The sequence below is a fragment of the Pholcus phalangioides genome, unplaced genomic scaffold (genome assembly GCF_987345545.1).
Source record: "Pholcus phalangioides strain wild (caught in Gottingen) unplaced genomic scaffold, Ppha-v1.0 ptg000009l_1, whole genome shotgun sequence".
Lineage (NCBI taxonomy): Eukaryota > Metazoa > Arthropoda > Arachnida > Araneae > Pholcidae > Pholcus > Pholcus phalangioides.
In genome coordinates, this window is record NW_028301602.1 from 33,283,398 (window position 1) to 33,310,488 (window position 27,091).

General features: G+C 34.9%; 1 protein-coding gene and 1 long non-coding RNA gene across 2 annotated transcripts; both read left to right on the plus strand.

Annotated features, from left to right (window-relative positions):
* Nucleotides 1-46: 46 nt before the first annotated feature.
* RpL27A (ribosomal protein L27A) lies at nt 47-16,769 on the plus strand. Its single transcript, XM_089236008.1, has 5 exons — nt 47-124; nt 678-741; nt 6,493-6,568; nt 8,289-8,463; nt 16,606-16,769. The coding sequence occupies exons 1-5, from the start codon at nt 122-124 to the stop codon at nt 16,732-16,734; spliced, it is 447 nt and encodes a 148-aa protein (XP_089092134.1). The 5' UTR covers nt 47-121; the 3' UTR covers nt 16,735-16,769.
* A 2,501-nt stretch (nt 16,770-19,270) lies between these two features.
* On the plus strand, nt 19,271-21,037 carry LOC149082855 (uncharacterized). The gene is made up of 3 exons (XR_016193202.1): nt 19,271-19,285; nt 20,567-20,795; nt 20,921-21,037. It is a non-coding gene; the product is annotated as an uncharacterized LOC149082855 (long non-coding RNA).
* The last annotated feature ends 6,054 nt before the right edge of the window (nt 21,038-27,091 follow it).

Here is a 27,091-nt window from a genome sequence, read left to right on the forward strand (position 1 = left end):
TTTCTCCGATTCCCTAAAATTGTGAAAAAATTTCTCATGAAGAAAACAACTTTTCTCTCATCGTTTATGGCATCATCATCACCATCATCCTCATCTCGAGTCGTTTCGCACCACAGAGGCCATGGTGAGAAATTTTCAATCTGTGTTAATCTTTATAAATACAGCGATATATTTTTTAAATATTAACTAGTTTATTCATTTTCGTAGTTTGCATTGCGTCGATGAAGTTATATTATAATAATTGAGTAGGATGGATGTTTAAATTCATAATTTCTATGTGGCTGTGATAACCTGTATTTTGTTCAATTCAGTGAAACCTGGGAAGATGTAAATGATTTTAATTTACATGTTATCAATTTTTCTTTAATTATAAAATTTTTTAATTTATTTGGAGCATTTATTTGTAGTTACATAATTATAGTACTTGAATTTCTAGTTTTATACTTAGCTCACCTTAGACCCCTACTTGGGTAAGAGTGTTTCCCCTGGGAGCATGGTCAAAGCTATTTGTAAATGGATGTTTGCATATTGGGCCCCCCCCCCCCCTGTTATGGGAAATAGGAACCCGTTCACGTGTTTTTTTGATAAACAAAGATACTCTAGGTACACACTGTAGAAGTTTATTTTTGACTATTTGAGTTCATGGCAAAGAATTTGAATTGTGATTTGTTTTTTAGTCGACAAGCAAGAAAAAGACCAGGAAGTTGAGAGGGCACGTCAGTCATGGCCATGGTAGAATTGGTGAGTAACATGTGTTGCATTTTTTGAAATTGCAAATGGAATTTGTATGCAATGTAATTTTTTTTGTTGAAAATTTTTGAAGTCTTCATGCGTCTATCGAGGCTGTTAAATTCGGCAAATTTTGAAACTATTCTGTGGTGAGCGAACCAGTTTAAATTAGTCCAGTAAATGTAAACAATCCCTAAGGCAAGATGCTCTGCATTGTTCTCTGGCAAACCCTCCGCTGACTGGAAATGTTCTGCAGCTAAAATTGTGATTATGGTATTTTCCTACATTTTACGTAAAAAACTTTCCTGGTTCTGTTAAAAACATGTTCTCTGTATAGATTTTCTCATCAGATTTTAGCATATTCTGCTTTGGGGCACAACTGGTAAAATAGCTAAGATGAATGAGAGTCTTTTTTTTTAGTCTGTTTTGAGAAAAGTCATATTGCACCTAGGAAGTAGCAAAAACATCTGAGTAGCGAGAATAATAACCCAACTTTTTTACATTAGCGGAGCGAGTTTAGTACAGCTTCGTAGCTAGTAAACTCATTTGATGTAATTAAACCTATGGGTTGTATCAGCAGCATGTTCAGCAGGGTTTAAGCTGGATGAAAAATTCCTTTCGTAAAAAAGCGAAAATTGGGAGGGGGGGAAAGCTTTAGCAAAATGCTACAATGTTAATGTAATGATGGTTGGATGTCTACTTGTTTCGTACCTCCTGTATGCATTTTACTTCTTTTTGCATTCTACGATTTTCTTTCGTATTTTGCAAAAAATGTGACTGAAACTACAAAAAATGTAGTTTAAACCCTGATGTTAAGTGATATGAGCAGGTTTGGGTTAAATAATGAATAAAGAATTCTTTCTTAAGCAAAAAAGGGGGAAGCTTTAGCAAAATACTACAATGCTAATGATTAATGGTTGGATGTCTACTCATAAAAAGCGCATGTCTGCCAAATTACGAATGTTAGTTTAGAAACTTTGCCGAGGAACCAGTTTTAAATCGCCAATGTTGCAGAATAACGAGCATTAAATCGTCAGTCTCACAAAATAGCATGCGTTAAATCGCCAATCTCGCCAGATAATGAGTGCTAAATTGCCAAACATAGAGTTGATTCTTCTAAAATTCTCTTATTTTGCAACAATTTCTTTCCAAGTTTCTTTCTTTCCATTAAAAACATAAATTTTTTTAGCTCATTTGAAGTGCTGCTGTTCAAGGCAGCAGATAGTGCCCTCAGTAAGTAAAAATCATCTTAAATAAATGGGTGCAAAAAATTTTATGACAGCCGCTCTTTCAAACAAGGTGTCAAAAGCCTAAAACACCAAAAACAAAAATCAAGCTGACGAAAAGATGTTTGATAACAAATGACAGTGCAGTTTTATTTTGAAAAGGGTTGAGGGTTAACGAAAATATTCTTGTGAATTTCACTGCTCCAATTTATAAATATCTGCTCTTAATCCCATATTTTGCTGCTCCAAATCCTGAATTTTGCTGTTCCGAAATAGACTTAGTCACTTCCCACCCCTGCAAAGTTGAAGTTTGACCTTTTTAAATTCTTCCCTGTAAGTTATTGTTATTAGCCCGCAAAACTATATAGGTAGCTTAAAAGCGTTAACATTTCAGTACTCAATGTATTTGAGTCCTAGTATTCGCTGTGATCCATATATTGTGAAGCAGATATTGTAATGGCATTCGTATAGTAAAGGAAGTATTTGATGAAAAAATTTCTTTTCCTGCAGTTCTTGGTGGTTTTCTTAATTTTGCCCAGATTCATTTTTTTCCTGAAAGACTTTCTCGATCTATGTATAGAACATATGGTATATTATAAAAAGTATTGGAACTTCTGATACACAGACAATTGTATTCTAACTACTTTGTGACTAAATAAAAAATAATGCAGGGTTTTAGCTTAAAGGAAGGAGATACACAATGGAAAAGATTTAACATTTTACAAGTTATTTGGGAAAGAAATTCTCTGACCTCAATTATAGTGACCATACATCCCATTCAATCAAGACAGGACGTGTGGTTATTGAACTTGTGACAGGATTTACTTTGGATATAGTTATCAATCTGTCATTATCAACGCCCTGCCAGTCTTTCCAGTGTGATCACATGTCAGCCTAGTGGTGTTGACTGCATTTTCTAATGCTGAAGCTATTCAAAACAATACATCAAAGGGAAAAAAATTGTTATGAGTACAACAAAAAAAATAGTGATATAAATGAAATCATTAGAAATGATTGAAGACAAAGTGGGAAACATGCTAAGTGTCAAAAGCGAAAATGTTGAATCATCAAAATCTGTTTTCACAACATTCTGATATGAGCACACTAGCAATCTATTTATTTAAACCACTTGGAGGCATTTACCAGGTTCTTTTCAAGTAAAACCATTGTTCATTTGACACTTCAACATAAACTTTTTTGAATGAATGCATGCAACATTGTCTATAACCATGTTCGTGACAAATCATATGTTTGAAATTTTCCATGAGCATTGGTCAGGGCCAACATTTTTTCCCCTATGGAAACAATTGATGTTTGGGAGTGCAGAATTGATCAGTTTTAGCTCTTTATATCTTTTTCATTTCATTTTTAGTGCAATTGCACATATTGTTTGTCCTCTTGAACTTGCCAAAAACATTTAGCATGCAAGTCATGTCACTGACACACTTACGGGAAAATTAATTGGTTGATGCATTGAAAATAAATCTTACCTATTATTGTGCCTTCTGTTTCAAATGTATCCTACTGCTGTTTTCTTCCCGGGGTTTATCTTGGTAAGAAAACTATAGCTGTAGTGATTGATAATACAGAAGGAGATTGATTTTTACACTAGCTCTGTTGCAGCAATAGGGCCTCTTTCTTAATGCCTGGTGACTGCTTGCTTGGAGCTGTGTACACAATTATTCAAAGCCTTAAAATCTGATGCAAGCCACAACCAATCAGATTTCAATGCTCCAAAAGTAGCATTGAATGCAATAAATAGAATGTGCTTTTTTAGACATGTTTATGATCTGCAGGTGTAAATTTCGCTGCTTTGAGGGAAAGTAATTGTATAGCAGGGCTTGATAGACCTTAACTCGCTATGGTGACTAGAAATAGTCACTCTATAGGAGTCAAATTATGTGACTGTTGAATTAGGGTCTATGTCCGGGCCCCAAAGCGGAATGCGTCAAAATCTGTGACGTACGTTGCAGAACAATTAACGCAACTGCAGAACAATTCAGAAGAACTTCAAGAAAAAGTGCAAAAAACACTATTACATGTATGGGGATTTCTACCCCAGAACATTTCCAGTTAGCCAAGGGATCGTTGCAGAACAGTGTTAAACATTCTGCTTTGGGGAGTCCGGGCTGGGCAAATCTTATGTGCCAGAAACCATAGGCTTAAGAAATTTGACTGATGCCCGAATCTGGGCTGGAGAAATCTCGGGTCATGGCGGCGATTGAAAAAAAATTGAGATTGGTATCTAATATTTTTTTTACTTATAACTAAATTGAAATTTTGACAATTCAATTTTTAACTTTTAAAATTTCTATATGTATTATTCTCTTCTGTTTCAAATGTATCCTGCTGCTGTTTTCTTCCTAAGACTTGTCTTAGAATGCATACCAGAGCAGTTGTGATTACAGAAAACTAATACAGAAGGAGATTAATTTTTACACTAGCTCTATCGCAGCAGTAGGGCCTCTTTCTTAATGCCTGTTGACTGCTTGCTTCGAACTGTGTAAACAATGTATGAAAGTTTTTTTTTTTATTGGATTGTTTCAAAGTTGTTATATTAAATTGAATTATTTATAGAATCCAACATCTCTGCATAGAACATGTCTTATAAGATCTGTTACATTAGGAGGACCACGCTACACCAAACTCTGGTCATATCGCTATATTGCAATTTATTGTCATTGAGACGAGTTGGAAATGAAGGCACTATCTGTGGTCACTTACAGCTCATTAGGGAAAATATTTTAAGTATATCCTCCCTCCGAGATTCGAACCCTTGACATCAACTTTCATGGTGGTAGATGAGCATCATACCACTCGCGTACTGGTCATTTTGACTGTTTTTGATTTTCATGATCAACCTTCATGGTTGAACAGCTGTCGTATGGTCTGCCACTTGGCGAATTTTGGCGCCAAACATGTCTGATGGCCCGACGAAGAGTCGCCATGGCCGTAAGACATTACGGACGCCGAAAAAAAACATCAGTGTGCAAAACATAACAAACCACCAAGCATAAAAATAGAAAAAATATCAGTTTAAAAAAATTACACCTATCCTATTTTTTAATAATAAAAATATCGGGGCATAAGGAATTCCGGGCATAAATACTCGTATGTATTAAAACTAAAACCAGGACCTTTTTTTATTAAACGGATCCGGGCATGTTGAATAAATATTCTATGCATTAAAACCCGAACCTTTTTTTTAATAAACCAAACGGATCCAGGCATGAAAAATTCTGTAGGTTCATTTTAAATAATAAACCAATAAAACAGAAGGCTTGGCAATGGATGAATAACTAATAAATACAACGAAATAATAAAACGGTATGAAACAACCTGAGCAGTAGATAATCCAAATGACTCAAGCTACAGAAGGGAGGAATAATCAGACGCGTTGAAAATGGAACAACGGAATAGAATTTTTTTTTAAACGCGGTGAACGAAAGAAAAATCCTGTTTGGCGAAGCCAGCACCATCTGGTATCACCCAACAAAACCGGAAAAAATGTAAAAAAATACTGCAAACCAGAGAAGCATTATGACGTACTTGGCAACTTATCGCGAGGAAAAAGTCGCCGAATACATGGCTGACCATTTCCATCTGTTCCGCTTAAGAAATTGGACTGATGCCCGAATCTGGGCTGGAGAAATCTCAGGTCATGGCGGCGATTGAAAAAATTGAGATTGATATCTAATATTTTTTTTACTTGAATTGAAATTTTGACAATTCAATTTTTAACTTTTAAAATTTTTATGTGTATTATTCTCTTCTGTTTCAAATGTATCCTGCTGCTGTTTTCTTCCTAAGATTTGTCTTAGAATGCATACCAGAGCAGTTGTGATTAAAGAAAACTAATACAGAAGATTAATTTTTACACTTGTTTAGAATGTTGAATATTTCATCTTTTTCTAAAAATTCTTCACTAGTTGAAATTCTAAATTTAACCATGTTAAAATTTTTCCATGCATAAATTTTTTTTTTTTTTTTGCACTGTATCTAGGGGTCTAGTTTAAGACTGTATTTACTAACAAACTTGAGCAATAAACGTGCATATCATACCAGGTTACTTTTATTCCAATGTCATTGAAGTCAGGTTAAGGGAAAGTGTGAAATTTAAATTTTGGGATTTAAATCGCTGTACCCTGATGTATTCTATGTAACATTTGATGTAACCTTGAGAAATACTTGGTTGATTTGTAGAAAAAACCCTGGAAAGTTAATTTTTCTGGTTGAAATTAGTTAGAAAGCTTGAGATCCTAGGAATCAGAATTTTGCTGACAACAAGTGCTACTGCACCACAAAAGAGATGGTTGGATCCCCCTCACCCCTCAGATATGCAATAACTGTTAAATAAATATTAATAAGTATTAAAGTTTGCTCTAAATCTGAATTTAATCGTTTTTCCCAATGTTTTTTTTCCCTTCATTTGATTTGAAATTTATATGGGAGTTACTTTTTCCTGTAGGAAGACTTTCGTTGAGCTGCATGGGAATTAAATTATGAGGTTATTTAACTAACGTGTTGTTCCTTTCAGGTAAGCACAGGAAGCATCCTGGTGGTCGTGGTAATGCTGGTGGCATGCATCATCATAGGATAAATTTTGATAAATAGTAAGTGATATATTTTTTAATAGTGATGTATTTTTGGCTGTTTCCTCAACTTGAGCAAAATGTATTCAAATCATTTAGTCCATATATTTTTTTGTATTTTCACATTGTTTTTGTTGTATTTTTTTTTTCTTTTAACGGATTGGCCGCATTAAACATCTTTCAAGAAACTACATGTAAACATGAGTGGGAAGACATTTCAGACAGGAAATGTTTATATGAATTATAAGAACAGTGATAAGGGTATTTTTGCTCTGCATGGTGTAGTTGGACAAATTCAAAGAATGAGAAAAAAAAATTAAATTGTCTAACCCTTGGAGAAAAAAAAAACTTCTTAGCACTGTTTCTTCACATGGGAGAAAGGGCAACGTATGTCTGATTCAAGGAAGGAAAAGTCCAATGTCAATTTTTGTAACTTAAGCTTTAACGGTAAAGATGTTGAACATTTTATCCAGGAAAAGCTAATATAATTAGTCATATGAAGGTTATAAGTGTGGTCTACTGTAATATATGTGTAATTTTTATTTATATCTAATATATTTATGTTTATAAATTTGATTAATGAAGTTTTCTACACAAGTTTTTGACACAACCCATAAAATCGATAGAGCCTGGGCATTTGTTTGGTTTAAAACAATGTTTAGACATTTCCTGTTAAAAGGAAGAAAACAAAACCTGTCTTCGAATTGCTTTGCAGCAGGTCTCCGTAATCTTGATTTGTAAGCAAGAATGGAAAATTGTTAAAAGCTGTTACAATTTCCAATGTCCGTTAAATTTTGCTATAATTTCAGATTGCTTGTTATATTTTGTTACAAAAACGTCAAATTTCAATTTTATGTCATCTTGTGACGAAAAAATTTCGATACCCGGTTTGTCCTGGTCAGAAAACTTTCCTGACACAGAGGTCACCCCCCCCCCCCAATCCTCTCGAGTATAAGAAACAAACCTGCTGTTCAGAATCAGCAATAAATTGTAGGTCCCAATCCTTATTTTATAGTTTTTATTTCTATATATTGAAATCTGAAATACCATATGTTAAAATGCCTCTCATTTGTTGATAATATATAGAATGTAAAAATATAAATATCGAGGAAGTCTTAAAATTTTTTATTCAAAAATTTGAAATAAATTCTAAAAGAAATCTATTTTGTGCCTTTGGATGAGGGCACCATCTTTCTGAGCTGGGAGATAACACTTTTTAAAGTGAAAAGTAATCTCGTCTACACTATTGCATATATGTATATAAAACTGTATTTTATTTACTGCCAAAATTTTAAACTGCTACAAAACTGATAAATATTACTTCTAAAAGTTTTCCTGCTTCAAAAATCAAATTTTCATTTTCCACCCCGGTTGTAAGAATTTGATTTAGGTATTAAAAGCAATTTTTTTTTTTAGTGCTAATTCTATATACCCCTAGTGGTTTTGAATGCATTTGTTTTTGCGATAATACTTCTGTTCCACATGTGTCCTGCTGCTGTTTTGTCAATCCTTGTGGTTGAAAAACTATAGCAGTATGGATGGTAAACACAGAAGGATAGTAAACACAGAAGGATAGTAAAAATCACAATAGCTACATTGCAGCAGTAGGGCCTCTTTCTTAATGCCTGTTGACCGCTTGCTTCATGCTTTGTGAACAAAATATAATTGCCTGTTATTTTTTAGAATGGAATTCTTTTTTTAATTGAAGTGCTTTAAGTTTCTTTTGACATTTTTCTTTCAGCCATCCAGGTTATTTTGGGAAAGTTGGTATGAGGAATTTCCATCTGAGAAAAAACCAGAACTTTGTGCCTATCATCAATGTAGAGAAAATATGGTCATTGGTTACAGACCAGACACGGGAGGTGTATAAAAATCATCCAGAGGGCAAAGCACCGGTTATAGATGTTGTTCAAGCGGTATGTATTGATCTTGACATAGGTTCAAATTGGTTTATTCCAATAAAAACTTGTATTTGTTTGCAGTCATTCACCACATTTTTTTAAAAAGAATTTTATAGGAGTTATTAAATTATAAGTAAGAAATATTTAAAAATTTAGTTTTTTTTTTTAGCAAATACAGTGGCAGACCTGCCAACTTCTCGGATTTAGGCGGAAGACTGGATTTTTCAACCTTTCTCCCGCTCTCCAGATTTGTTGAAATTTTTCCAGATTTTGGCAGAAAATTAGCTTTCACGTCGTCGTTAGGGAAAACACCCATAGAGGACAGCCGTAAAAAGGTCTTGGTGACCGCATTTAAGCAACTGGCAAACGTGTGACTTCATTTACGTAGCGTTTATCGGCAATCTATCAGGGGCATCACCTTGGTTGCCGAAATTCCTGTATCATTGTTGTTGTATTCCATTAACAGCCGTGTGGTAAACACAGGTTTTTTTCGTCAGCAGCTTTGTATTTTGAAGTTTTTAGAATTGTTTCCTCCGATTAAATATGTCTTCAGAAAGAAAATATAAAACTTTAAGCAATGTAAAGCTAAATACAAAGCTTTTAAGAGTTCATATGCCCGAGATTATCAATCACTGATAGCATCCACGGAAGGAAACATGTTTTATGAACAGTATATGTAGATGAAATTTTTTTTTTGTATGGAAAGATTGACATGGAATTATAAATCTGCTGGGGGGGGTTGGAACGTTTTTTTTCTTAATTGATGAAAAAAAAAATTCAATTTTTTTGGTTGATTCTGGATTCCAAAAGTTGGCAGTGGATACTGCTTATAACTTTATTTAAAAAATAACTATCATGGGAAACATAAGTGAGAAAACACTACAAATGGGGAAAAGTTATGGATTAGAGTTGGGACCATGAAAATAAGTCATATTAAGCAGGAAAAACATAGCGGGATTGACTATTTCTGCTTGAAAAAATACTCAAACTATTGAAATTTCTCAGGGTTTTTGAAAGGGTTTTGGTGGGTGTGACCAGGACGTTTATCAACTTATTAAATGTCTTTTTAAATAGTATTTATTTACAACCAGTAGTAGGGGGGGGGTTCAATTTGTTTTATTATGCTACCTATCTAATAAGTACAGAGCTTGCCAAATCAATAATTTAAGAGCCATCCAAATTTCTTAGGAGCCAAACAATTTTTCTGTTGAAGCAGTGAGTGGTTCCGTTTTTTTTTCAAGACATTCTGAGCCTTTTTCAGTGTTAGATGCACTGACATAATTTCCAAAAATTTTATGTGCTAACTTTATTTTCATTGCACATTATGTGTAGATATTGTAGGCGCTAGTGTTGATTTCTTAGTTGCTATGGCGACCTGGCACGTGGAATTTGTCAAGCTCTGAATCAGAATAACTATGTATTAAATATTTCATGTTTTTCCCAATATTTCATATTTCAATAAATGAAAAAAAAATTTGAATATAGATCGCTATAAAATAAAATGTTGAAGGTATGCTTCATTAGTTACGTCCACTTCTAAAACTCTTAAGCAGTTCTAGCAAAGGGTTTCGCTAGTGGACAAAATAAACAGTGGTTCCCATTGATTTCTTCCTTGTTTGGTAGGGAGAAATCAAGAATATTGCTAACAGTATTGTGAATCATAAATCATTTAGAAGAGATGCATCTCAAATATTTTACTATCGTTAATGTTTTATCAAATTAATTTTTTTCTTTTAAAACAATTATGCAAATCCCTGGCCTAAAGCTTGCTATCGTGACTATATGTATTGTCAACTACAGTTTTATGCGTATTTTCTAAATTATCGTTTTGTGCTTGTGATAACTCAATTTAAAAGAATTATGTTGGTGTGCACTAACAATATATGAAAATATTTTTTCATATAAAATAAACATAATTTGACTTTTTCTCAAAAATGTTTTGCACCTTAATTATTTTTAGAACCTGGTTTGAAAAGAAGTGGGTTGTGATTATTACCAATAGAAAAGTTTTTTTTCTAACTTCTGGGTTATTATTATTAATCCAACTATGTCTACTTTTTATCGCAACTTTTTATGATGCATGATACTTTCAGTGTCTCTAGAAAAAAAATTTTTATACATAGAATGGAAAATGTACTTGAATATTTACCTATATCTATTTTGTTTATATAGGAGCTACATTTATACGTCCAAATTATGTGAATATTATAGCAGTTGAGTTGAAATGCTCCAGGAAAAGTTATAAGTGCAAATTTATCTGTGGACAATGTTATATAGAATGCTCAAGCAAATGGACGGGCAGCATATATTCATCCCATCTACCTCGATTGTCCTTCTGTGACCTTTAAATCGTGGTGGAATTGTTTAAATTTTTTATACCTATTCAAAAAATGCATCTTGATGCCCATGCTGCAAGATATCGTCATGCTTTTTTGAGCAGGTTTTTCTCACGCAGTCTAGATGCTAGGAGTTCTGAAGTTTTCTTTTATAGTTCCAAATGAACTTTTGAGTGGAACTTTTAAATATGTGAAATATAGACTTGCTTTACAAATGTGCTGATGTTCTCCCTTTGACTGGGAATCAGGAAACTTGCACTGATGGAGCAGAATGCATTTGGTTGTTTATGCACTTCTGGCAAGAAACGGGAGACATGATCTGAAGAAGCTTGAATACATTAAAATTGTACCAAGTACTTTTTTAGTACATACTTAGTAAAAATAAGTACATTTTTAACGTACTTAGGTTACACAATTAAAGGATATGTGTATATATATACAATAAAAGAATGCAATTAGCTAAGTAAGTTATATTAATTAGTAACATTTGATTTACACTTGTATTCAGAGTACAGACTATCCTAGATAAGTGGTTCTCAAACTTTTGTCTTCCACTGATCGTCCTAGAGAATGTGTATCTACAGCTCCCTTGAATAAACTGACAAAAACCCACTTCGTGGTATTGAATATGCAAATATACTGACAGCTTGCTGTAGCACCGCTGACAATTTTTGATGTTACTCTTAGGATCTGCGTCACATTGAGAACCACTGGCTTACCACAACCAATAACCATCTGGTCCACATGGTTCTTTCATTCCTCCCAACTTTTGGTGCTTTGTTTTCAGCTAATAGGGGAACACTAGTTCCATAATGCACTAATTCCATAATACTGGGTGATGTATTGATTTATAATGAATCAGTGATGTATGGACCACATCGATATCCAGATTTCAAGATTTTTAAAGTCTTTAAAATTCCTTGAAAAAAAAACCAATCATTTTCAAGTGTTTATAAGTACTTGAAAAAATTTTGTATTATATTTTGTATCGTAAATTCTACTGGGATGAAAATGTGTAGAGCAGCAATGATACAATGATTATGAGAATGTTCAAAACAGGACATATGGTCACCCATATCTGAGGTATTTCTATTAAAAGGTATTGCATGAAATCTGCCAGTAGTACACTGCTTATGATATTGCTTCAAAATATTTTGAGGTATTGAATTCATGATTTGTCAGTTGCATATATGACCATATTTCCCAAATAAAAATACATGGAAATCTCCAATTTTCACCAAAAATGATGCCAAAGGTAAGCAAAGTTGCCAATTATTGCTAACATTAAATACATCAAAGGTAAAATTAAGCACTATTGTATTAAAGTAGAGTTCAATGGGGGATTCAATTCTATAGGGGCTGCTAACATGACTATGTAAAGTCATAATTATCATATTCATAGGATTGGGAAAATGATTTTAATACTTAATTTCAGTAGGCGTTATTGAAAATATATGGAGAATAATGACATTTTCATGAAAAAATGGGATAAGTTACACGAAAATATGGAATTTCCCAGGAAATACAGCTGATAGTCTTCTCCCCCCCCCCCCCCAGATATACAATTACACGCATTCTTAACTACAATGACTTTTTTTTAAAGCGAGACCTTCAGAACTTGACATTGTCTACAAGTTGAAGTGAGAATTATAATTGTTTCAAAAAATGATATATCTTTAATAAATTAGCACTTCAAACTTAATATTAAAAATGAGTAAATTCAAGTAATTTAATTTTTTTTTAAATCACAATTTTTATCAACTGCAATATGAATATCCTTGAATTTTAAAATTTTGCCTTTAAAAGTACTTGAATAGTCCTTGAATTTCTTTCAAAGAGTATGAACCATGTTAGAGATTGCCCTCACTGTGAGGTTTTACTAAATGTATTTATACATCCTTATACATTGATAAAAATGCTGTTTTATGTTTTGTTTGCATTATTGAGCCATTTCTGCTGAATTATTTCAAAATAAAAAAAATTCTTGGAATCGTGGGAGCTGATAGTCAATCAGTTTTTCAAGGAATACTATTTTGAAATAATCCAAGTAAGCCTTTATTTCATGAGATATTCGTCCAATTCTAAAACTCTTCAGCAGTTATAGTTGAGGGTTTCGCTAGTGGACAATATAAAATAGTGATTCCCATTGATTTCTATCCTAATGAGTAGAAATCAAGAGTATCTCTAACAATCATGTGAAGCCCGACCTATAGTTGTATTAATGAAAATTTAGTGTTACCGTGAATTTGATTTTCTGCACTTGATTAGAGCCCAGTGTTCATTGTTTGGAATGCTGGGTGTCGAAAAGTGCTATATTAATGCTGCATGGAGTTTATTTTAATATTTTGCAACTGCAAAAGTTCAAATTCATGCAGTACAGTAACCTATGTATTTGTTGTTGGCATTTTCTAGCAAAAGTTGAAATTTCCTTTTGAATAGATAAGATATGCTTGCATTCGGTCTGTTTAGTTAGTAACATTGAAATGTGTATTGTATGTGCCTGTTTCTTAGTTTGTTTTCCCAAAGCCGAATGTTTTGCATTGTTCTGCAATGAACTCTTGGTTGACTGACTGAAAATGTTGTCCAGTAAATATTCCCATAATAGTGTTTTTTACACTTTTTTAAAAGGTCTTTCAAATTGGTCTGCTGTAGCATTTTATTGTTCTGCAACTTACGTCGCAGATTCCAACATATTCTGCTTTGTGGGTTTGCTTATTGAATAAAAACAAAACTATAACTTAATAGTGTGTATGCGATTTGTAAATCCGCTTCTTGGTAATTGAGATGTTAACTGTTTTTAGCCATTTTTTCTATGCAGTCTAGATTTTCAAAAGGCAATCCTTTCTCTGAGCAGAATTTTTCTATTTTTTTTTATAAAGAACAAAGCAGGACCAGATATTATAGCTAGGTTTTTCTGTGTACTGGGAGTATCAAAGCAGTAACAAACATTGTAAAGGAATAAATATGTCCGAAACACATTGTTTGGGGGCTGGGGAAATCTTGTGTGGGACCCTCTTGCTCAACACCATAATATGGATCCAATCTGACACATTTTTGCCCTTTGGAATTATTAGGGTCTCTATAGTCAGATGAAATTTCTATGTCTAAAATTATGAATCAACGTCAACTTTGAAAATAGGTCGTCCCTGTGAGCTTAACACTAAATATGCCTATTTGGTGCTACAAATCAAGAGGCCACGGAAAAGCAACTTGTCCAACGATGTGGGGGAAAGAAAATTGGTTAAAATGCTCATCTGAAAAACTTAAAGCGCGATATACGAAAAGGCAGCGATGAGAACATGGCTAATTACCAGTCACTAAAAATAATGAATTCAAATTGTCTAGTTAATCAGGCCTGCTGTTGAAAATGATAGCTTAATTAATAAGAAAAATTACTGTATCAATTTTTCAGTTAATTATGTCAGTTTGAAAACGTGGATTTAATTGTATCTTATTTTTTGCACTTGATTAGAGCCCAGTGTTTTGGCATGGAATGCTGGGTGTCGAAAAGTGCTATAAGAATGCTGCATTATGTTTATTTGGATATGCAATCTTAAGAAGATAAACTGGTGCAGTACATTAATTCACTACTTTTATGGGTGCATAGCTTCTGTCTGCACTTGCGGGATGGCTGCAGCTTATTTTTTTGGTCACATATATGCTTATACCTATCTGTGTTTATCTTTGCATATGAAACATTTGACTGATACTGCTGCATTCAAAAAGAGCCAGTTATTTGGTGTTTCCTTCAAAGCAAATAGCCCTGTGTAATTTTTGCCATATAGTTCATATGTAAATGCAGATTGCAAGCCTTTTGCCACATTCTCTGGCACCTTCGTTGCACCACTGTGGTGGTCATAGTGATGGACTCGCATCGCAAGGATCAGAGTGTGCACTTTACAGTTGCCACAAGTGGTGGTTGGCTGAAGTTGGTTTTCTGTAGTTCCCAACTTTGATGTGCAAATGCAGCTGCCATGAAGTTTCACCACAAAGAGCGACAGGCCACAATGATAGGTGGGCCTGTTAATGAATCATTCAATCATTATATATACATTTCAGTCATGGGAAAACTGATGGCAGATTGCTGCATTATACAAGCACTACCCAGAGAACAAACTTCACTTCAGGTTTACAACATGTACCAATTCGTTAGAAGTTCGGCAGAAGAATGTATATGAAGTTCACGTCTGGTTCAGTAGTGCTAGTGCCTTTATTGCTGCTCGCTCAGAGGTTGGTTCCTTGTGACAATTACCTGTCAAGACCACATTCCAATGCTTCCACGACCAGCTTATTCCATCTGATCTTGACTCGTAACTTTATCCTCGTGAAAAGAATTTTCTTTGGGTACAATTCTCAGGGCTCTGAGAAGTGCAGCGATGGGAGCACTGGGGATGTAGTAAAAGTGTACTCACAATTCACGCTCACCTAGAAGGCAGCACCAAATAAACGGGTTCTATCTGTACTTATTCTTCCATAGTAAAATAAGTTCCGGAGCTGAAGGTAATAGTATTTTTTTTTGTGAAATTTTTTGTTGAATAGTAAAAAATCATATTTTTAGTCTATGCTTGTTACAATGATCCCATGTTATAGCTACCATTCCACTACAACGCCCAGTAGGATAAGTTTTCATAAAATAACTTTCAGGGTGGGCAAAAAGTCAGTAGAAATTTTTAAAAATGAATAAAAACCGGAAAAATAATCGAAATAAACGGTTTGCAGGGTTAGCATCGCTTGGTCACAGGAATTGTGAGACTGGTACAAGCGACTTCGGTGGAAATATGCAAATGAGGCGGTTGTAAGAAGTTGCACTGTTAATCCACAACCAGTTCGATGTAAACTGTGTATGTGGACCTGCTGCACTCTGCCGTTGCATGATTTGTGACTCACCTGCAATGTGTTATCCCCTGTGATGGTGGTCACGTGGAACACATACTGCTGTAATAAACGATTTGGAGGCATTCTGTTCGTTAAATTTGCGTTTTTTCTTTGTCTTTTCTTTGACTTGTGTACGTCAGCGCCACCTATCGGTTGGTTTTGTTATTTTTTCATGTCTTAAAAATTCCCGTAATCTAGCAATGCTAACCCTGCAAACCGTTTTTTTTTTAATTCGGTTATTCCGGTTTTTATTCATTTTTAGTTTCTAGACTTTGTCCACCCTGTATGTTTTACTTTCGATACGACGACCCTCTATAATGTCTGTTTTCGACGGGGCGAAAAGGTCGTTATATCGAGCGTCGACTAGTAATACATTTCTTTGGTTCCTTGAGTATCATGCCTATAAGCGCTCACAGTACAGTCGAACCCCTTTATAACGAACGCCGAGAGACCGGAGGAATCACTTCGTTAAAACGAATTTCAAGTTACCTAGCATTGTTCTTATGTAAACTTATTTCGGGGATTAGAAAAGAGTTCGTTAAAACGAGATTTTCACTATAACGGTATTCGTTAAAACGGGATACGAGTGTTTTTATGTACTTGATGGAATCCAAGGTCTATGCTATGATCACCTTTTATCTAGCAATTTCATTTCTGTGAAGGATAATTATTTTGGTAATGATTTGGTGGTGGTTAATTTTGCACTGATTAGAGCTCGATAAATTCTTTTGTTATCGAGTGTCATAGCAGTGCTACATGAATATTTTGAAAGTTCTCCTGGATCATAACTGATGATTGAGAATGTTTCCACAGAACTTTCTTGTACAAAGTTTTTTAAATAAGTATTGTTTGACTAATGGTTTGATTTGAATTTTTATCCGAATTTAGAATCGAATTCGTTTTTGGTGATAGATCTGTAGTTGACTGATTTAATTTTTTTCCGCAGGGGTATTACAAAGTTCTTGGAAAAGGCCGGTTACCGAGGCAGCCTGTCATCGTCAAAGCAAAATTCTTCAGCAAGTTGGCTGAAAGGAAAATAAAGGAAATAGGTGGTGCTTGTATCTTGACTGCTTGAATGAGTTGTAAAATAAAGAACTTTTTCTGTAATAATTATTTTGTGAGAATCTTTACTGAGAAGCAATAGATATGCACTTTTGAATTCTTTTTAAACCTGCCCTTACGAAAAAGTTTCGGACCTAAATACACATGACCAGCGCCCCAATGTTTGCAGCCTCAGTCAAATCCCTAAAACATGGGCGTAGATACGGGGCCATCTCCCCCACCCCAGCGTTAAACATGGTCTGATAAAATGTATATTGCAACTTGACATTATTGCGCCCCCCCCCCCCCCCCGCCGGACGTTCAAGTCTTTGCGCCTATGCCCTAAATTCATGGGGCCATTGTCAATTGCTCGAATTTCCACGTGCAAAGAGGCATTTGCCCAAGTGGCATCTGCTATTTATCTTAACACCTGATCCCATTATCGTGGGATGCTCCAAGTCACCCGAGAAGGCCGTCTAGTGTGCCCATGCACTAAGACTGTCCTGGGATGATTTATTAAAGAATCTGGCAGTATCTTCGATTCAGAAACAAAATAGTGAAACAACAGTCTGATATCCTCCATTAGAAAGCACCGTTTTAAAAAGTTCTGCATATTAAAAGTGGTTCTGTGGTTGGAAAAAATTCTCGTACATCGTTGGTGTCTTTTCTGTTGTGGAAATGTGCAAGAAACTGCCAATGATAGTCCATGTTTAAGTTTAGGGATTTACTTCAACGCTTTCGCTCGCATATTGAAAACGTTAATATTATATTGGAGCTCCTGCTGCCATCTATATAAACAATACTAAACAGCCTGCTTTAAAAACCCAGCTGAGCTGAATAAAATTTTTGTTTCTTTGGTATAAAAATGAAAACAATCCCAGTAGCATAGGCTCACCTTATTTCCCTGAGAAAAATACGGGAAATTTCCAATTACCGCCAAAAGGTAAACAAAGTCGCCAACTCATGCAAAAATAAGATAAGTTAACAAGCGCCACTTCAAATTTCAGTGAATTAAAAAGAAAAGGAAACCAATATTTGACATGAATATATACAGTGAAACCTCGTTAATGAGTCACTCTTGGGCGAGCGAACATATGACTTCGTAAGCGGAGTGACTCGTTAAACGGAGTAAGCCATAGCTGTGCCAATTCCTGCATGAGGATAATTGGGACTTCCAAAAAGTGATCCGGTAAGCGGAGTGACGTGTTAACCGGGTGACGCACTAACGAGGTTTGACTGTATTCTTGTTTGTAGTCGTAATTATCGTAATGCAATTCCTGAGTTAGAAAAATAATGTTAATCGTTGATTTGAAGAATAAATAGTCAAGTTGGGCTCGTTGAAAATACGTGAAAAACCGGGACATTTTTGCAAAAAACAGAAAAAACTGGGATTGTCCCGGGAACTACGGGTCGTATGGTCACGCTACGGTAGCATAACGAGGGATCCTTTTTCTTCTAAATGAGGAGCGGGGTGGGGGGAGGAGAGTCACACTTTCACCTGCATTGACCAGTTGTTTCTCTGCGCACAGAATTTCGATATCTGAGCGAAAAAAATAATACCTTATACAATATAGGGATTTTTCTCTGCTCAGCAAAAAACTGTACAGGGAATCATTCTAAGACTCTAAACGTCCGTATTTTGCATTCTTATTCACCGTGAAAAAATGGTGCCATTCTTAATTATTTTTGTCTGTAACCAATAAATTCGTAAAAATTATATTTTATCAGTAAAAATGTGTCAAAAATTTTTTCTCTCTATAGAAAATATTTAAGGTATAATATATAAATATCACATGTAAGAAACATCATTGAACTCGAACCATACTGTCACTTACAAAAAAAAACACAACTGTTATGGATCTTCGATTGAAATTAGATTGCCTGTTTTTGACTCATCACTTCTTTAATGTGCCGCATAAAAGAAAAGTCAATCCATTATATAATATTAATGTTATGAGTAATAATGTTAGTTAAATTGTTAAGTTTTCTCCAAAATTTTAACAGTTGTTATTTGTGTTCTGTAAATTAGTGTTAGTTAAATGCACAGGACGGTGTAGTATAGCTTTTGAAATTGTAATCACAAAATTAATACTGTATCTCTTTCGATTACAATTACAAAAGCAAATTGGTTACAGAGTGCACACACACACATTCATGTACAATAATTTTTTTTTTTCCCCCATGAGCATCTAAGTGCTCATCATGGTTCCTACAACCTAGACCAGGCTCCCTGGACTGAAATCTTTGTGGGCCTTCTCTGTAGGGAATTTTATTTATTTTAAAAATAAATTGAATGGGATTCCTTGAGTGAAACATAAAAAATAAATAAATAATATATATCGCTGCAGCTGTTTCAATATACCCTCAATAAATATCGTTATAGAGCGATTTTTGTAGTAAAGGATATCGTGTGTGTCCGTCGCCAACCTTTGTCAGGGGCTTCGTGCCGAGCTGGAGATATTGATTTGTTGTGTGACTATTTATATGCTTTGAAGTGGGATGATTTGAAGTTTATACGGGAAAATATCTACGAAACTATTTTGGGGAGCAGCAGATGAATCATGAATCAGGCAAAGGAGTCGCAGGTGACAAGAGTTTTAAGAACCATAAGCAATTGCAAACAACGGAACAGATATTTTCTGGATATTATGTTGAGGTGAACTCGGAAAAAAAAGTCATCTTTCTTCCGCCGAGACACGAACCCAGCCCCACTTGCCCTCTTGTCCCGGCGGAGGCAAGATGACTTTTCTTTCCGACTTCATCTCAGTATAATGTCTAGAAAATATCTGTTTCTTTGATATCTTGGGCTGAGAAGAAAAAAAAAAGCCGTCTATCTCTCTCTAAATTGCAAACAACATTTGAAAAAATATCGTTGCAGAGGGATTTACCGCTATACCCCGAATGCACCCGGACGCACTCGGATCGCTTAAGTGATCTCTAAATGTGCTGTGGGTCGCGTAAGCGATCTGGGATTGTGACACGGGTCACAAGTGGTCGGAAAATATACCGCTGGCTCTTTTAGCGATATAGAAATGTGCCGTTTGGTTCATTTTTACAAAATTAGGTGTGAGGTCATGTGGCACATTAGATGACCCCGAGGGCCAAATTTGGGCCATGGGTTGAGCATCTATGTATTAAAAGAGGTTTGACTGTTTCTTTAGTTCTTTTAATTCGTGGCTTCATTTTCGCTTGGCGGTCCACTGACAAGGTTTGAACTATAATACGATTGAAAAATTTGCGATGAGATTGCATGTGGGAAATGAAAAAAACCGTGAATAGCCGACAAATTACCAATTAACAATGATTTTTAAAGTGTAAAAAATCGAAATGTAAATTAGCACGGACTCACGTTCTACAAAACAAATGTAATGATAATGATCAAATTTGTGACCACAATTATAATTAATAATAGATCATTATATGAAGTATGCGATGAACGAGTAATGTCGGATACCATTTAGTTCTTCGAGTAATTCAGAGAAAACATACATCCTACGGATTTTGAAGTTTACTTTAGGTCTTTTTTTTGCTTAATAACAACCCGAATCTTCTATTTGATCATTCCCATCATCTCATCAAAACTTTATATTTCATCATCTTCATTCCCAAGAAAAGGCAATAAATCAGTTAGATGAATTCATATAGGTACTCGCATAAATATATGTGTAACTGCACTCACTTTCAAACTGGATGACTAAACTCATTATGAATGGTACTCTAAATATACATATAGAACTCATATCCTTCGTTGAGTTAACATAAAAGGTAGAGACTATGTATGCAAATAATCGCAAACAATGTTTATACATCCAAAAAATACCTGTTTCAATATTATTGTAGAACTGATAGATTCTTTACTTTTTGAGAGCCTGCTGCTTTCTCTTCCTTCTTTCTGGAGCGTGTATTCAAGAAGCTGTGCATACATTTGTGGGGGTAAGCGGGCTAGAAAGGAATACTTGTGGACCGTCTTCCTATATATTCACAACCTAATAGTTAAAAAGTTACAGTATCAGTCTAGCATCTGAATAGTCTGCACTATGAAATTCTCTGCCTCCGTCTTGTGTGCAGCAGTGTTTGGTGCCATCTTGGCCCTAGGTATGTTGAAGATTATTTTTCTTGATTTAAGGGCTAGTAAGGAATTAAATTCCATTAATGCTATTTCGTCATAAAAAAAAAATTATTTAGTTAAATTTTTTTTCTCATTTTCTTCTCGTTTATAGGTTCTGCAGTTTCACGTAAGTTTCTGTAAAATTACATCCTTTTTCGTTTCAATCAATGTTTATTACCTTTTTTTACCCATGACTCCCTTCGGACAGAGGCGGAGTGATGGTTTTGTCACTTGTGCGCTACACGAATTTTGCCGCATTTCTCCCATTCTAGTCTAATTCTCTTGACCACTCATTTTTCGAATTCGCTGCCCTGTGCTATAACCCCGCTAGTCCCCTGTAAATAGGACTGTCTCTCTAAGTCACTCTTTTGATCATTCACATGCTTGCACATGATTTAGGTCACTCTTTATATGTCACTCCCATTCTTAAACATTCTCTAGTGATCTTTGGTCACTCACTGCCCTGGTTCCTCTCTCCCTCTAAGTTACTGTTTTGATCATTCACATGCTTGTAAACTCTCTAGGCCACTAGTTTGGTTATTCACTGTCCTAGTCCCTCGTTATCAAGCCAGAGGCAGATTTATGGTTTTACTGACTATGGACTATACAAATTTTGCGGCCCTTCTCCCATTCTACTAATTTTCTCAACCACTCAATCTCTTCTAATTTTCTTCACTGGGCTGTAGCCCACTAAGTCCCCCCCCCCCACCCAATAGACACGCCACTGCCTTCGGATCACATTTTTTTCTTGCCCCCCCCCCCCCCCCCCCCCACGGCTTTATCCCGGATTTTGTCACATTTCTTCTGTTCTATATAGGCTAATTTTCTTAACTACCACTTCTTTTAACTTGCCATCCTAGGCAATATCACACTTATCCCCCCCCCCCCAACCCCGTAAATACGAAACTGTTCTTGAGTGGATCCTAGAGATGGATCCTTCCTAGAGTGGATCCTGATTGATCCTAGAGGCATACTTCCAATTAGAAAAAGTATCCAAATAAAACGTGTAGATCTTAGATATGTCATTTACAAGAGGTTATATAGTTATTGAAGTGTAAAAATTAACTTTTTATACGGACACCCTGTCCTCAAAATCCCAATTAGAAAGTTGCTGCGCTGTCTCTCCTGAGACCAACAAAAAAAAAATTCAGTTTCCCAATTCTATATTCACTGAGATATTTGAATTTGAAAAAAGGATAAACACTTCGAAAGAACAGCGTAAATGAAGGAAAGAAGAGCATTCCTTGGCTTTTGCTGTTCCTTCCCAACTTTCCTGCGATTTTGAATTCAAATATTTCTGCGAATATTGCACTTAAAAAAGTGAAATTTTTTGTTTTGTCTAGGAGAGACAGGGCAACAATTTATGCTAAATCACTTCTCTTACAAAGCATCAGACACACATCTTCGCTTATTCGCATAATGCTGTTGCTTATTCTCGAAATTATCAAATAACAGAAAATAATCGTTTATCAATTTGTGGAAAACCCCTTATTATATTCAGTTAATTTCAGCAAGTTTCGAAATATTACAGCTCACAATATTGCGTATATCTTTCTGAGTTTTCATGACATTCAGTTGAAATTTTCATAAAAGTTGCAGTATTTATATTTGGCAATCAAATTTTGGAAAATAAAATTTATATTTCTTGCTCATGCACAATTAGTAATCATTTACTGAAAATACTCATATCTCATTGAATAATGATTTTTCACATTTTAAATTTCTACACAGTATGTCCCATGTATAAGGTCATGTTTTCTGCAAATTTTGCAAAAATTGGTTGAAAACTCGGCATGTTACGTATAAGCAACAATCATGCGCAATGTACATTGGAATTTTTATAGGAAACATTTATAGTTCTGTTAATATACGTGAAATTCTCACGAAAATGCACAGAAGTTTGCACAAAATCAGTAGAATATGCTTTCAATGTTGCAAGTCATTTGCAGCTTTTTCTGATAGAGGGCTGATAAAAAAAAAATTTTCTTATTCAATTTTTTGTCGGTCCCCTAAAAGCACTCGTGACTGAAAATTTTCAATAAAAAAGTCTAAAACTTCTCTCTCTCTCTCTCCAAAAAGAACGCAGACTTTTGTAAGCATAGCGTATCTCTATAACGGTCAAAATGGCCGCTACTTCCGTTCTAGATAGAACTTCATTTTACCACTAAACTAAGAAGAAACCTAGAACATCTATATTTTAGGAATTTAAGAGACTTAACAGGGCGAGAAAAGTCATGAAATTTCAACAACCCGAGATGAACCTTTTGGGTATAATCGCTTATCAAAGTAGCTTTGCGGCCAAAATGACCGCTTTCGTCGTTCAAATGTTGAATCAATGGTAAATAAGAAAATACAAATTTCACACTACTAGGCCATTTATTTCGTGATGAATAACGCGATGATAATCTTGCATTTATTATTAACATAAATTGCTAAAGTTTGTAGTACTCATAATTCAGGTCCACATCATGATGAATAGTTAGTATGTGTGTATATTAATTTTCAATTCCAATTTTTCAGCACCGAGTAAGTAATTGAAAAAAGGAATGATATAGAATTTTTTTTTGTTATCTCCGTAACTTCTGGGCATTTGGACGTTTTGTAGACGGTGCATGATGTTGATAATAATATTATTTATAAATAATGCATAATGAGATAGTATGCATACAAAACTATTGTAATACGTGAAAAGTATGTCCTTCAGGATCGGATGCTACATCCACTAAAATGTTCCTTAACAAACAGAGAGAGAAATGATGTTTTATATCTCACATTGCACTGCAGAAAGTTGGTAACATGACAGCCTGACGCACCAATAGATCGTGATCCAAACTTGATTCGCAGAGGCTTTCGAGATGGGTTCTATAAATCCTGTTGCAGCCAGGGGTTTTAACCTACGGGTCACAACCAAGACTTGATTTGCAGGAGCTCTTTACCTATGGGTCGTGACCCAAACTTGATCCCGACATGGGTCCTACAAATCCTCTTGCAGCCAGGGGTCCTTAACCTATGGGTCACAACCAAAACTTGATTTTCAGGAACTCTTAACCTATGGGTTATATCCCAAATTTGATTTGTATGAGCTGTTAGCCTATGGATCGTAACCCAAACTGGATTCGCAGAGGGCTTCGGAGACGGGTCCTACAAATCCTCTTGCAGCCAGAGGGTTCTTAACCTATGAGTCAAACCTCAAACTGAATTTGCAGGGGTTTTCGGGACTGGTATAAATCTACTTAGAGTCAGGGGCTCTTAAGCTATGGATAGCGAGTCAGACTTCGCTCGTGGTGACTTCCTAGATTGATCGTACAAATCCACTTACAATCAGGGGTTCTTAATCCCACGAGTCGTGACCCAAACTTGGTTTGCAGAGGCTTCCGAGATGGTCCCAACTAATCCACCAACAGACATTGGTTCTTGATACAAACAGACACAAACTTGCGTTGTAGAGATCGTACTAATGCACTTACTGTCCTGCTATGAATATGCTTTTTTCGCCACTGGTTTCACTAATTTCGAAAACAAGATTCATGGGTCATGAAGTCGATCATATTGATTTTGGGTCACGCTTAAGAAAAATTTAGAACCACTGGCCTAACGTGTCAAAAGATTCACATATTCGAGATAGATAAATAGTTAGATATTTTTTAATTGTTTGGGCATAGCTCATTACAATATTAGATGAGTTTTATTTAAAAAAATTTAGTCTTATTTCAAATTAGGTAGTTGCGTGCTATAAATATTGCTTGGGATTTTTAGTTTCCTTAGAAATTCTTTCTGCCAGTTTATGTTCTATGAGGACTCAACTATTCATTTGTATTTGATAATTATTTTAGAACTTTCGGTAAGTACTCAACAAACAAATAAAAATATAATTATAAATAACGGGGGAAATAGTTTGTGATTTTCATGAAAAAATATGTTTTCAATGGTTTTTTCTATTAAATTAAAACCTGCTTAAAAGTTTGAAATTTAACTTGATTTGTCCAACGAAATCGATTGGATTTCTTTAATTAATATTATCTATATATAATATTTTGGATAAGTGACCATATATCTAAAAATATCTGAATCAATATTTTGATCGAATTTTTTTGGCATAAGGAAATGCAATTCGATTTCACGAAAGCTGATGACTTCAGTTTCAAATTCAGTTCAAGACTAAAATTTATTATCTCCACTATAAACAGTTGTTTTTCCTATTTTCTTTTACATGGCCTCTCCTCATATGTACAATTTGGGAGAGTTTCTATGTAGCAAAACAAGCAACAGTATAATCGAAAGTAGTTTCGAAATCAGTGACTCATCTAAAATAACCGATTAAAAAAAAACAAAAACTGACAAGATCCAAAAGGGAAGAAACTCCAGAATTTGACAAAATATTTTAAGCATTTTAAATTGCTTCAAGTAGGCAGTTACTTAATTTCTTAAGTTGATTTCTTAATCCACGTATTCCTACATTTGTTTACATCTGGCGAATAGGTGCATGAAGTGAATAAAACATATTTTTATATTATCAATTTATAATTATGACAAAAAATTCGATTAATCGATTAAAATTTTTTGATTAAACACTTACAAATTTTAATCGATTCCTAGCTATCAGCTGTTGGTATCGGTAAAATTAGCCCTGGCGTTTAGAAAATGACCATCATGTGATGAATGATTTGGAATATGAAAATTTAAAACTAATTGTATATTTTTTAACACAGGATATAGTGAGTATATATTTCACAATTACTGAAAATCAAAATTTAATTTTATTTGCTTCGATTGAATTTTTAAATAACAAATGTGAGCATAATTGAAAATTTTAAAATTTTAAACTTTATATCATAACTAGCCGGCTGTAAGTATGCAACTATTATAACAGTAGGCGTACCTTGTTTCAAATTTTACTGAATAAGTATATCAAACCAATATTATGATCATTGCAATAAGGACTTGAAATTCAATTGTAAGTCATTAATGAATTACAATTAATTTCATTGAAGGGTATGTGTATTAAAAAATTTCCTCTTGTTAAACATGAATCAAACTGCATGGATATAACTCCCAATAGACTTCACGGCCAATGCCTGAACAACTCAGCCCAAAATGCTCTTTACCAATTTATTGTTAAACATGACTGTGAAGCAAGGTATGTGTACATTTCCTCATGTTATACATCATTTGGAATGACGTAAAGTGCAGAGGTAGAAGTAAAAGTTTGAAGAATAGCTCAGACCTACGCAAGGATATCTCAATAGATTTAGTGTTCATTGCCTATACCACTCGGCCACAACTGCCTATAACCGAAAGCAACATGGTGTAGGGAGATAACAAAACTATGAAAATTCTAATATCTACAGGATAGGAACCTGCATGGAAGTATCACAATGGCTTTCGAGTCAATCGCCTTAACCCAGTGGTCCTCAAACTTCCTACACCCACTGTTCTCTTACCAAATTCATGGTTCGTCTGCGGCTCCCCAGAATAGTTTAGTAGATAGTTTACATTATACAAAAGCAACTTCAAAGCATAAATTGGCACACAAATCAATACTTCCAGCTCACCGCGACACCCCCGACAAAGGTTGGCGACTCCCATAGGAGCCTCGACTCACACTTTGAGAAAAACTGCCTTAACCACTCGGCCAAAACTGTCTGTAACCGAAGAGTTCTCATACAGGGTGCATAGGTAACAGGACGTATGGTATTTTACCGGCGAACGTTGATCCTAGAAGCATGTTTCCAATTAGAAAAGTGTTCAAATAACGTGAAGTACACAGGTATGCCATTCATGTTGCAAGGGGTTGTATAGTTATCAAAATTTAAAAAAAAAACTTCTTATACAGCCCTCGTGTGCCCAGAAAATAAATTAGAAATTTGTGCTCTATCTCTCCTGATGGCAAAAAAAAAAAAAAAAAAAAAATCCATGTTTCTCCAAGTGCAATATTCACTGAGATATTTGAATTCGAAAAAAGGTGAAAAGATAAAAAAAAAACAGAGTTAAATACGGGTAAGGGGTACATTCACATTTTCAGATATAGTCCTCCGACCACGAGATGAATTTTCGCTGCGTCATGTCACGTCACGTCGGATGATTTTATTCAATTTTTTTTTTGGTAAAACGATTGCTCATCGAGAAATGTTCATCAGTGACTGAGCTTTCACGATTGGCATGTCTTTCTAGGATAAAATAGAATCGTTTGACGTGACATGACGTGCCGTAGCCAAATCTCATCTCGTGGTAAGAGAACTATACTCACCGTGTCGTGTCAGACATGGCAACATTCTTTAACATT